General features: G+C 39.2%; 1 protein-coding gene across 2 annotated transcripts in view; it reads right to left on the bottom strand.

The window, feature by feature from the left end:
- LOC124151753 (eukaryotic elongation factor 2 kinase-like) overlaps positions 1 to 13802 on the bottom strand; it is a 46872-nt gene that overhangs the window by 9153 nt on the left and 23917 nt on the right. For both annotated transcript variants that reach the window (XM_046524378.2, XM_046524379.2), the window contains 7 exons: positions 6827 to 6998; positions 4549 to 4695; positions 3099 to 3359; positions 2146 to 2382; positions 1790 to 1912; positions 657 to 845; positions 54 to 178 (listed from right to left, as the gene is read on the bottom strand). In XM_046524378.2, the coding sequence (XP_046380334.1) occupies positions 54 to 178; positions 657 to 845; positions 1790 to 1912; positions 2146 to 2382; positions 3099 to 3359; positions 4549 to 4695; positions 6827 to 6998 (1254 nt within the window). The remainder of the gene's footprint in view (positions 1 to 53; positions 179 to 656; positions 846 to 1789; positions 1913 to 2145; positions 2383 to 3098; positions 3360 to 4548; positions 4696 to 6826; positions 6999 to 13802) is intronic.

Raw genomic sequence — 13802 nt, 5'->3', positions numbered from 1 at the left:
TAGACAACAGATTTGAAATTAATGAACCTGGCACGAACATCTTGTGTACCTACCTCTTAACGCCCAGGTTGATGCCGGTCTCAAAAGCTTTGGCCATGAAGATCATGGCACTACGATCCCCTGCCTCAGCTGCCTCGGCCATGTAGTCCACTCCTTGGTCAATGTTCTCTGAGGACGGCTGGCAACACATGACATCAAGGATCCATAAGTCATTTTGTGTCAAACTCTCTGAGCATTATCATTAGTGTGTATTGGAAATCAGACAGGTTAATAGTCATCTCTGCATTGAAATGACACATGACATATTGGATCAATGCTGAGATTACTCTGTCCTGGTGATGACTCATCTAAATATTATTTCTAACACAGCAACCATTTTGTACATCCGATGCCCTCATCATTGGCTGTTGTTGATTTGTTGTTTAATGCCACTCCTGGAATTGTATTTCAGATACAGCAACTATAATGCAAATCGGATCCCCTCTATTTCAAAAGACTTCCAACAACATGGAGTACTTGAGACCCATCAAAGTAGTATTTCATGCATGACTATTTCACCCATTTGATTTCCAAAATCTCAAATGGTTAGATCGGATTAAGAAAATGCTATTAACTTGATAACAAATACTGCAGACGTGCAAAGAATGGATACTCACCTCCACAAAGCAGTTGCATAGGACATCTCTCTGGATCCCGAGGTACAGTTTGGCGAGAGTCAAGATGGCCTCCAAAACCCCGAGTTGGGCAGCATGCTCCTCATGGTAGATGGCTGACTCCCAGTCAATCTCATTCTCATTCATAGTAAAGCGTCCCAGCTCGTGATATTTGGCCATTTCATGATGGATCTAGAATACATAGTGTCACTTCTTACAGACAATGTTTGAGAAAGAAACATTCTGAATCACAGAATACCAAGAGGACACAAGTTTTGTGAAAAAATCACAAACATTTAAAAAGCACCAGTTTCCCACTAGATCTATCTATGATGGAGTGAGTTTGGTTTTACGCCGCTTTTAGCAATATTCCAGCAATATCACGGCAGGGGACACCAGAAATAGGCTTCACACATTGTACCCATGTCGGGATTCGAACCCGGGTCTTCGGCCTGACAAGCAAACGCTTTAACCACTAGGCTACCCGACCGCCCCTCTATCTATGAGCCAAGTTTGCTGCAGAAATATAGTATGGTTTTCAAGACCTGCTCCGGAAAAAAGCACTACTGCCATTTCCAGCCAAACTCAAAGTTGTTGCCATGGAAACTTGAAAAGAAATTTTTTCATGAAAAATCCCAAACTATCAAAAGTTACACTTCCCCACCAGACCTATCTATGTTCTGCACTGATGGGCGAATGGTGTTGATATAAATACCCCCTGCAAAATGTGCTGCAGGCAATGAAAATGTATTAAAGGCCTTTTAAAACTGACAGGTAGCGATGAGTGCTCTTATGTCTGACGTGTGTGAGAAATATTAGTTCATCATAACTGAATGACATTTATTGTGGCTAACAGACAAAACATAACATAATCTTTTAAAAAAAACGTAATTGATGTATGATAGGCAGGCAGACATGACTTGTTTGAATATCCTGTTCTAACTTCGACATAGCAGGAGGTCATAAAAATGTGATGAAAAACACATGACCTGCTTATCTCCCTTTACTCATACCCATTCAAAACAGCACTCAGGTTTGAAAGTACACAACATCATTAAAGTATTTACACCAAACCAATCAGAGATATCTAATATTCTCTGAACAAATTATTAAATTAGAAGTGAAAATATCCTCACATCTCCCAAAACAGAATCTCCAATGCGAAGATTGGACAGTTTTCTCAAATCCAGTTCCATGTTCACACAAGATGGCCTTGCGTGCATTGCCTGTGCTCGGGAAAATGCTTCTCGATCCTCTTCCTAACCAACAAAGAAAAGAAATCAGAAATCTATCCACAAACCTACTTCATCTTGGATACTGATCCATCTAATGCCAAAGCTCCTATTGCTGAATACATATACTTGTTCCAGTACTTTGTCTGTAGGGAGACGTTTTAATGACTTTAGTTTAAAAAGAAAAGACCTTTCATCCTTGCTTCATATTTTATGACAAGACAGGAAACTATTCTTCGTTTGAATTTCTAAGAACTTACCTCATTCATGGAAACACTGTCCGACTCACTAACAAATCGCAACCGTACACGTCCAACCGGACTGTCAACAGACATGGGATCATCATTGGAAGTGGGACTGGAAGGCTCATCGCTATGGCTACCAGAGGATGAAATTGACCTCTGTCGCAGGAGCTGGGTGATATTGATGGTTTCCTTGGGGGAGGGACTGATACAGAATTCCTCCTTGCCGCGCACCCGGGTCTGGGCAAACTTGATCTGAATAGGATATATTGACAGGGGATGAATTACAGGACTCATGACAAGGTTTAGAAACATGTGTTAGCTAAAACAAATCAATGGTAAGACATTTGTTGTGATCTTAAAATATTCTCAACATGTTTAATCTGATTAATCTATGCATGATAAGATGAGTAACAGATGCCAATACCTCAATAATATTGGGAAGGTTCTTGATCAACAGCACCAACTGAATAGAGAGTTTCTGATATTATGTTGAAATAACAACTGTCAATTCATTGGACCAAATTATGTTACCAATGCGGGGAAAGGGTATTAATTCAATATATCAACCTGTAAAATATAATAGATGTGATATACATGTTGCTTTGCTCAATGGCATGTTTCTCAAATTTGGGACAATATTTACCAAGAAAAGTATCAATTCATTCTAATCCCATCAACTGTTTCAACGAAACCCTTTTTGCGGCACAGATTCTCATTCTTTAAGAAGGGTCACTAGTGTTAGCATTGATGCACACCAACAGGGAACCACCATACTAAGATACTCCAGAAGAACCAGTCGGAAGTTGGCTTCTCTGTGTAGTCCATGTATTCACCAACTCAAAATTATTTTAATATGGGCCATTGACAAAGTCAGCAAACATGAATTATTTGGATAATTAAAATTACACAACTCCTGACAGGATGTGTCCTCCCTATAAGACTCTACATTAAGCTTGTCAATCAATCACCTGTTTGGCCAGGAAGTCCTTGTGAGTGTTAAGCTCATTGGCGGACAGATCAAACTCAGACAGACCCAAACTGTGACAGATGGTGTTGCAGACATGGGAGTGGAAGAAGAGTGCCATCCCCTTGCAGCCCAGGTTGCCGTCGCCGTAATCTTTGCCCTCCACAGTGTGGATTTGGGGGTCAGTGTACAGGTCCCCCACGCCCTGGACATCCACCACGATCATCTGGTGACCGGACCGCTCAAACGTGAAGTGGCTAAAAGCCTGGTGAAACAAAGAGTGGGCAGAGACTACAGGTGCATGTATATTGATAATGAAGTGAGACTACAGGTGCATGTATATTGATAATGAAGAGAGACTACAGGTGCATGTATATTGATAATGAGGAGAGACTACAGGTGCATGTATATTGATAATGAAGAGAGACTACAGGTGCATGCATATTGGTAATGAGGAGAGACTACAGGTGGATGAATATTGATAATGAAGAGAGACTACAGGTGCATGTATATTGATAATGAGGAGAGACTACAGGTGCTTGTATATTGATAATGAAGAGAGACTACAGATGCATGTATATTGATAATGAAGAGAGACTACAGCTGCATGTATATTGATAATGAAGTGAGACTGCAGGTGCATGCATATTGATAATGAGGAGAGACTACAGGTGCATGTATATTGATAATGAGGAGAGACTACAGGTGCATGTATATTGATAATGAAGAGAGACTACAGGTGCATGTATATTGATAATGAAGAGAGACTACAGGTGCATGTATATTGATAATGAAGAGAGACTACAGGTGCATGCATATTGATAATGAGGAGAGACTACAGGTGCATGTATATTGATGAGGAGAGACTACAGGTGCATGTATATTGATAATGAGGAGAGACTACAGGTGCATGTATATTGATAATGAAGAGAGACTACAGGTGCATGTATATTGATAATGAGGAGAGACTACAGGTGCATGTATGTTGATACTGAAGAGAGACTACAGGTGCATGTATGTTGATAATGAAGAGAGACTACAGGTGCATGCATATTGATAACGAAGAGAGACTACAGGTGCATGTATGTTGATAATGAAGAGAGACTACAGGTGCATGCATATTGATAATAAGGAGAGACTACAGGTGCATGTATGTTGATAATGAAGAATGACTACAGGTGCTTGTATATTGATAATGAAGAGAGACTACATGTGCATGTATATTGATAATGAGGAGAGACTACAGGTGCATGTATGTTGATAATGAAGAGAGACTACAGGTGCATGTATATTGATAATGAAGAGAGACTACAGGTGCATGCATATTGATGATGAAGAGAGACTATGGTTTCACACTGCTTTTAGCTACAACAATTAAAACAATTGCACCATGTATGACATCAAATGCTGGTTTGCACTAAGACAGTTTGGAGGAACAGGCCTAGACATCTTACCTGTGGTGTGAGTCTGATGGTCTCCTCCACAAATCCGGAGTTTGAGTTGTACTTGACATAGTCACCCTCGATGAAATGTTCCAGGTGAAACAGGGGCGACCCTTTCCTTGCCTTGAACTCCAGGATATACATCTGGAATATGTCCACCTGAAGCAAGGATGGTGTCTCTACAATGTTGGTCTTTATAACAGGTATACTGGTCAGGGAACACCAAAACTGCACCTGTCGCATACAACAACTAACACACATTGCAACTATCAAACATTGTACCTGTCACACATTGCAACCATCACACATTGCACCTGTCGCATACAGCACCTAACACACATTGCAACCATCAAATACTGCATCAATCAAACATTGTACCTGTCACACATTGCAACCATCAAATACTGCAACTATCACACATTGCATCCATCAAACGCTGCACCCATCAAACATTGTACCTGTCACACATTGTACCTGTCACACATTGCAACCATCACACATTGCATCCATCGAACACTGCACCCATCGAACACTGCACCCATCAAACACTGCATCCATCAAACATTGTACCTGTCACACATTGCAACCATCACACATTGCACCCATCAAACATTGCACCCATCAAACATTGTACCTGTCACACATTGTACCTGTCATACATTGCAACCATCATACACTGCACCCATCAAACACTGCATCCATCAAACATTATACAGTCAAGTCCAACATGGTTGGTTGCATATGATTATCATGATTATGTCTGATTAACGAGTATGTCGGATAAACAAAATTAAGTTGTATCAGCGTTCGTGATCGAAAATCGGACAACTTCAATTATATTGAGGTAATCTAAGCATGTGATTAATCCTGTTTTGTTTATTTAAAGCATTAATTGTTTATTGTTAAGCAATTTTTATCTCTGCAGCTGTTGTAATATGTAGCTAACAGCCGACTTGTCTCGCATCAAAACACGGGCTGTGTACTCGCGGGCAGATGACCACGGAGTATGCTGATCACTGTGTCAGATTAGCGAGACTGAGTGATTTTGGTAATTCGTTGCAAATTAGGTGTGTTGGAGTCGGAGTCGGAGTGCAAGCCTGTGGAATTAACGGGTCCACATAGCACTGATTTAATCAGTTCCAATCATAAGTGTCGGACAAAGCCGACTGTCGGATTAACGAGTGTCGGATTAAAGAGACTTGACTCTACCTGTCACACACTGCACCATGTACTACATCAAATGCTGGTTTCGACATTACATTAAACTCACTCACTCACTCACTCAAATGCTGGTGATCAGATTGACATGCAAACATTGTAACTACTACAGACTGAACAGGACTTTACAACAAAATCCCAACCCACCACAATAGCTTTTTCCCTGGAACACCCATGTGTCAATGTATAACATATTGTTCCCTGGAACACCCATGTGTCAATGTACTACAGCTTTTCCCCTAGAACACCCATGTGTCAATGTACAAGAGCTTGTTCCCTAGAACACCCATGTGTCAATGTATAACATATTGTTCCCTGGAACACCCATGTGTCAATGTACTACAGCTTTTCCCCTAGAACACCCATGTGTCAATGTACAAGAGCTTGTTCCCTAGAACACCCATGTGTCAATGTATAAAATATTGTTCCCTAGAACACCCATGTGTCAATGTATAAAATATTGTTCCCTGGAACACCCATGTGTCAATGTACTACAGCTTTTTCCCTAGAGCACTGATGTGTCAATGTATAACATATTGTTCCCTGGAACACCCATGTGTCAATGTACTACAGCTTTTTCCCTAGAGCACTGATGTGTCAATGTATAATATATTGTTCCCTGGAACACCCATGTGTCAATGTATAACATATTCTTCCCTGGAACACCCATGTGTCAATGTACTACAGCTTTTTCCCTAGAGCACTGATGTGTCAATGTATAACATATTGTTCCCTGGAACACCCATGTGTCAATGTATAACATATTCTTCCCTGGAACACCCATGTGTCAATGTACTACAGCTTTTTCCCTAGAGCACTGATGTGTCAATGTATAACATATTGTTCCCTGGAACACCCATGTGTCAATGTATAACATATTCTTCCCTGGAACACCCATGTGTCAATGTACAAGGGCTTGTTCCCCACAACACCCATGTGTCAATACACAAGAGCTTGTTCCCTAGAACACTGATGTATCAATGTATAACATATTGTTCCCTGGAACACCCACGTGTCAATGTACAGAAGCTTGTGGCAGTTGATATCTAACTACCACTCATCATGCAGCTACCTTCTTTGGGGGGTTGTGACGATTGTACTCCTCTCCCCACAGTTTGGCATCCATCTGGAGTTTCACATCCTCAAAGTACACTTCACGGTCCACCTTCTCTATGTAGGACTTGGCCACATAGTTGAATGCATGTTTCCAATCAGTCTTGTGGGAGAATGTTGACTGCTTTTTCCTAAAACAATACAGATTTCCACAATCTTCAACAGGTCCGTCAAGTCTGTACACGGGTACTCTGTCAGACATCTAAGTATAGATGCAGTCTGCAAACTCTTTACACTCATACTCCGTCAGACGTCAAACTATAGATGCAGTTTGTGCAAAAAGTGTTGAATCCACTAAGCCAATCTTGGCTCTCAGCAATAATTTCATTCAGTAGATGGTGTGTGTTATTATATGGAGACTTATTAACTGAGCTTACTGAAGCAAACAGAGTGTTACCAGTCTCTGGCTTCGGACCAGGAGCCCAAGTCACAGACTGCAGATGCCATCATATTCACTTTCACTATCACTTTGTGTTATCTATAACATTTGTTTGTTTGTATTGCAATATTCCAGCGATATAACAGCAGCCTGTAAATAAAAGAGTCTGGACCAGACAATCCAGTGATATTGATATTGTCCATTGGTAATCATCTGCCACAAAAATTACATCGTTGCAAGGCGTTCTTAAAAAAATTTCAGGCTCATAGTTTTATTTTAAAAATTATCCGGTCTTACAGCTGTAGCTGGAAAAATCTCTAATCTCCAGACAAAATCCCAGGCCCATAGGTGGCCAGGTAGCAATTCTAACCCAGCATCTCAATTAGGAGCCTAGGGTTATATAAACACACCTAAATTCATCAATGTCCCAACTTATCATAAATGACATTACTATGATTTTCTTGAAGACCATCAAAATATTTCTGTCAATGCAAATTGTCACCAATATTTAAACTCAATCAATTGTCCCAAAATAACAAAATATTGATCAATCACTGTTAACCATTTAAAGTATTCAATATTCCATAATTACCAATCAAAGTCCACAAGCTTATCCCATTACCAATAAAACGTTTATTATATTTTTGACAATGTACTGTCAACACATCTTACTAATGCCTGACACAAAACTTCTATATAACTCATAAAGTTGGCTGTGTTTACAATTAATAAATCTTAACATATTCTCTATCTGTTGGACACAGAGGACAACACTCAAGCCAAACTCTAATAAACTTCAATCCAGTCCTCATCATTCATCCTACCCTCAATGGAGAGATTTAGCTGACAAAGCACCTGTTAGCAGTGGACGTTCACTGGGATGTTTACAGTACTGGAGATTGACCAGGCTTAGGTTACCCTGGTCCTCGATACCGTACTTATAACAATAACCTGTAATACAACTCAACAAACTCTACTAAACAATGGTTGCCAATCAGAATATACTGCCCACATAAAATTATGGAAACACTGTTTTCATTAGATTAGATTTCAGAATGTTTCCAGAGAAATAAGTGTGGAGATTACCATAAAATCAAAAATTAATAAGGAAATGACAAATTAAGTAAAGATCAAAACAATAAGATTACTGTGATGTGACATCATACACAACCAAATAATTGAACCTAGTTCATACAACTAAAAACAGGCGAAAACATTCAGTGTAAAAGACAGCCCACATGACTACCGTGTATCTAATGCTAGACAGCTGTGCACACGTGTATAGTTCTTGTTCAGACTGTTGGCCTATTTACGGTAAAGCCTTGGAGCTCTACTTGTTTACTTCACCTGATTCTCCCCACTAAATCACCTGGATTTGGGTCCACTTTTACCTGATCCCACATGTAGAAACCTGCATACCAACTTTATTTATTCCTCAAATAAATGTATTTATTCATCAGATAGTGTTATTGTCAGATCTGTCAAATAATGTTATAGCTAGAAAAAGTGATGCTTTCCATCGCAGTTTTGTGATATGCATCAAACAATGTTATAGTTTGCAAAAGCTTAAATAGTTCATGGAATATAAAGATCACTTCTTCTTATGAATTCTGCCATCTTCGATTATCCAGAAAGTCTAAAATGGTGACTAACGTGGACACATTAGCTACTCTAACTCCGATTAGTACTGTTTTGAGCCCCTAAAAATTTAATAAATAATTATGCTTCAGATTATGTAAAATGTGTTTTATTATTAAATATCTAGGCTCAGTTATGATTGAGAAAATATCTCAGCTGCAGCTGAAAAATACCTAGTTTGACATACAAACTACAGTAATCAGATACCCTGTATCATTTGTACATCTAACTTGTTCTGTATAAGGACTGACAACACTGCTGGTCCTTAAGCCCGTGACAAGCATAAATAGCTGAGGGTTGTAATTGTGTAAGGTTAGTGGCCTGGTAGTCAACGGCCCTTACTAAAACCTACCAAATGCTGTACTTTATTGATTATCAGTTAATATTCATAACATTCACAAGGTAAACACCAGTAGGAATATTTGATTTTGTTTACATACTACTATTTGTGAGCAAATTCAGAATCCAGGGCCATGTTCCACAAAGTGACCTTTCAACATGTGCATTAGAGGGCAGTGGGGTAGGCTACTGGTTAAAGTGTTGGCTTGTTATGCCGAAACCCGGGTTCCATTCCCCATATGCGTACAATGTGTGAAGCCCATTCCCGGTTTCCCCGCCGTGATATCACTGGAATATTGGTTAAAGAGGTGTAAACCCATACTCACTCACTCACGTGTATTAGTGTTAAGATGATCATTTCTTTAACATAGACATTGGATTGTGTTAAATTCCAACAAATGCCACTATTGTGCTGTGAATGGAGGCCCTTGTTCTTGTCGAGAAGAACGAGCCCTGCTGGCCGACAGATTGATCATCATCAATCTTCCCCCACTGCATATGACATAATAAATCAATTGCAAGTGATTCCCAAGCATTTGATAGGTTAACCATGCAATTTTTGAGTGTTTATGTATCAAAACAAAAAGAAAAAATATTAGACCATGTCCACTAAGACTTTTGTTTTCTGACTGGCTGACAATAGATGTTTTGACTCTAAACAAAGTCACCGACTTCATATCATTTTCTACAGTTTTTGTGTTTCCATGTTAAATATGAAGAAGTCTGTGAAGTTATTAGTTATTATTGAAGACATATTTATATACAAGAATTGATTTCAATACGTTTTTGCGTACATGGAGTTATAAACCAGTGATCACAATTCAGGTAAATCAGCTATGTGAATTTACAGTGTTCACACTGGTTTTTACCAAAATGATTCCATAAACAAAACAACTTGAAGTTAATTCTTAATTATTTATCAATTATGTTAATAACAGAAACAATATGAAAGGACTTTATCAATGCAAGTCTACATTCACATAACATGAAAACAATCATCGTCCCTTTAATACGTAAGACGTGCTAGTGTTCCACTGGGCATTGATTATTCATTGATTAATCTCATATTACAAAACAGGACCCTGTCAGGTTGATAGGATTGATCAGAACATTAGACTACAATTCTCTAAACATGGAGTCAACTCTAGTCTGTTATACAGACCCTGATACATATATATATCAAATACAGCCCATGCAAGTCTATATATTTGGCAAGTCTTGATTACTGCAGTATCACTGGGCTCCCTTTTATTATATTTTTATTAAAATAACTGAACAACTGTTTTTTTCTGTACAATATGTTCATTTCAGAGACTAGATGTTAGTCTAAGTCTAAGCTAGTCTAACTCCTTCCTGATGCCTAAAGAGACACTATTTTATCAACAAAGTCGGCCATCGATACTGTCAATTAACAACAGAAGCAATGTCAAGGTAATAAGATCAGGTGACTGAACTGCACCATCTGGTGTCAGGAGACTGTCGTAATCCAATAAATCTCCTTCACATGAAATTTATGTCTTGTTTATGTTGAAGACATGAACCACTCGGGCAACAGCTGAGCAAGTAGGTCACCAGATACAAACTTCCTAATCAATCAATCTACAAACATATATACATCATTGCATCTAATTGAGACTGAAGGCAAATGACAACATGTGCTTAGTCGAAAACATAAACATGTTTTGAATTACAATAATCATATAAACAGAATTATTAATCAATTTCGCTCACAACTGAAAAGTATCACTACATATTACATGTATTAGTCATACTGAGCAGATGTTGGAAATCCAATATATAGCTTAGTAAACAGAAATGGCTTCGATATGGCTTCTAAAATTAATCCATACATAAATATCGGCAAGTTGACTTTTATATTACATTGGTTTCATAAATATTGTTTGGAAAGAGACCAATCTGTTAGAGCAGGACAAATATGCTACACAACATTTAAAAGGGATATTGTTTGTTGTTTTATTAGTTTGTTTGTTTGTTGCTTATAGCTGCACTCAGCAATATTCTAGCCATATGACAGTGATCTGTAAATAATCAAGCATCAACCAAGTCAGTGAGCCTAACGACTCCATCCGATTAGTTGCCTCTGACGACAATCACAGTCGCCCTGGTTACTGACTAATCACAGTCACCCAAGCATGGGTTGCTGAAGACCTAGTCTGCCTCAGATCTTCAGGTGTTGCTTATTGTTTTAAGATGCACTCAGCAATATTCCAGCTTTCAAATAAATAATCAAGTCTGGACCAGACAAACCAGTGATTAATATTTGAAGCAATAATGATCCACGCAGTCCATCCGAATCCGTTATGACACCTCTCACTAAGGCCAGGCTGAGGACCAATTCTAGCCTGAGAACTCACAAGGAATAGGGGTACTGAGATATGTACAGGCCCCAGTCTTTATATATATGGTAAGACCTCGTTAATTGGGAGTGTCACGCTTCTGGTGAAATTGTAAGGATAAACTAATTTCTGTGGTAATGTTCCTTCTATGTTTATAAAGGGTTTCAGAATAATGGAGTCTGGCTAACAGGGTCAGACTCGGCAATTCGTTTGATTGCATGTCATCGAATTCTGATGTTGCCGATTGTTGCTGATGCTATCAATCACTGTTTTGTTTGGTCCAGCCTTGACTATTTACAGGCTTTCATCCGTTCATAGTTTTCGTCAGATCTATTCATATCTCACTACTAGGGCTGTTACGATTCACTTGCGTATTCGCTGAATCGAACCGTAACCATTCATGAATTGAATTTGTTATTCATGGCCACTAGAATCGAATATTTATGAATATGCTATCATGTATATTTACATACACTGTACCTAAAAATATCCATAACACATTATATACATAGATATCTTTCAATGACAACACTCTTATAATATTTAATTTGATAGTATTGTTTTCACTGGTCAATGTCGCATTTCAGCATATACTAGTACCTGGATAAGTGCAGTATATAAATGTATAATTTATTAATAATTAACAAACCATGTCAAATAAATCATGATGTTATTGTTTCACTGAATATAATAAATAATACATAAACTGCTGACTTGTTATTGTAATTGTGAATTAATATTCGTATTCGTTATGAATCGTATTCGCCTCGTCTGCCTACTCTGCTGTATTCGTTGCAGCCCTACTCACTACTATAAACAATTCAGAACAAGATAGAGCTTTGCAGAATGTGTGTGAATGTGTGTGTGTGTGTGTGTCTGTGTGGTGTGTGTCTGTGTGGTGTGTGTCTGTGTGGTGTGTGTCTGTGTGGTGTGTGTGTGCATGCGTGTGTTCGTGAGTGTGAGAGTGAGAGACTGTATTTGTTGTTTAACACCATACGAGGCAGTAATCAAGCTATATGACAACAGTCTGTAAATAACCAATGTTGAACCAGACAATCCAGTATTATTAGCAACAATCCACACCAATTGGTTTTGATGACACACAGACAACCAAGTCGCCAAGCCTGACCACTTGATCCAATTAGTCGCCTATTACAACATGCATAGCATTTTATGGACCAATTCTAACCTGGAACCCCCACAGGTTTTTACAGAAGGAATACTACAGCAGGCAAGAGCATGATTAGGCAACTTTGATAAGAACAGCAATTGAGGAAAAGTCTCAGTGGTGATATCTTTATCAGAATGTTATTGTTTCCTTGTGCTGCTGTGAAATAATAGTGTAAACAAACAACCCCTGATAGTTGGTTTTATTTTCCTCAAATTGTTAATCTTTAATTCATAAGGAAGCGTTCCTACTTGTAAGTTCACTATCTGGCCCTGCATATAATTATTTCTTTTGGATTATTGGAGGACACAATATACCAACTAACATTGTCCGGTCTGTCTTAAGTATGTTGAAAAGGAATCGCAAATGAATGTACCCATCTAACTGGGGCAATAACCTGTCAGATATGACTGACAGCACCACACATACATTGTACCTGTTACTGACATATCTACAGCTCCAGTGTCTCAGCCTCTGATAATTCTGTGTTAGGTATGGTCCCCAGCAACCTATGCTGACTGGATCAGTACCCAGCAACCTACGCTGGTCGTATGAGGCAACTTACTGGATCAGTACCCAGCAACCTATGCTGGTCGTATGAGGCAACTTACTGGATCAGTACCCAGCAACCTACGCTGGTTGTATGAGGCAACTTACTGGATCAGTACCCAGCAACCTATGCTGGTCGTATGAGGCAACTTACTGGATCAGTACCCAGCAACCTACGCTGGTCGTATGAGGCAACTTACTGGATCGGGTTGTCAGTACCCAGCAACCTATGCTGGTCATATGAGGCAACATACTGGATCAGTACCCAGCAACCTATTCAGGTCGTATGAGGCAACATACTGGATCAGTACCCAGCAACCTATGCTGGTCATATGAGGCAACATACTGGATCAGGTGGTCAGTACCCAGCAACCTACGCTGGTCGTATGAGGCAACTTACTGGATCAGGTGGTCAGTACCCAGCAACCTACGCTGGTCATATGAGGCAACATACTGGATCAGGTGGTCAGTACCCAGCAACCTATGCTGGTCGTATGAGGCAACA

This window comes from Haliotis rufescens, unplaced genomic scaffold (assembly GCF_023055435.1).
Source record: "Haliotis rufescens isolate VD_foot unplaced genomic scaffold, xgHalRufe1.0.p SCAF_11, whole genome shotgun sequence".
Classification (NCBI taxonomy): Eukaryota; Metazoa; Mollusca; class Gastropoda; order Lepetellida; family Haliotidae; genus Haliotis; species Haliotis rufescens.
This window is presented reverse-complemented; position numbering and strand designations above follow the sequence as displayed.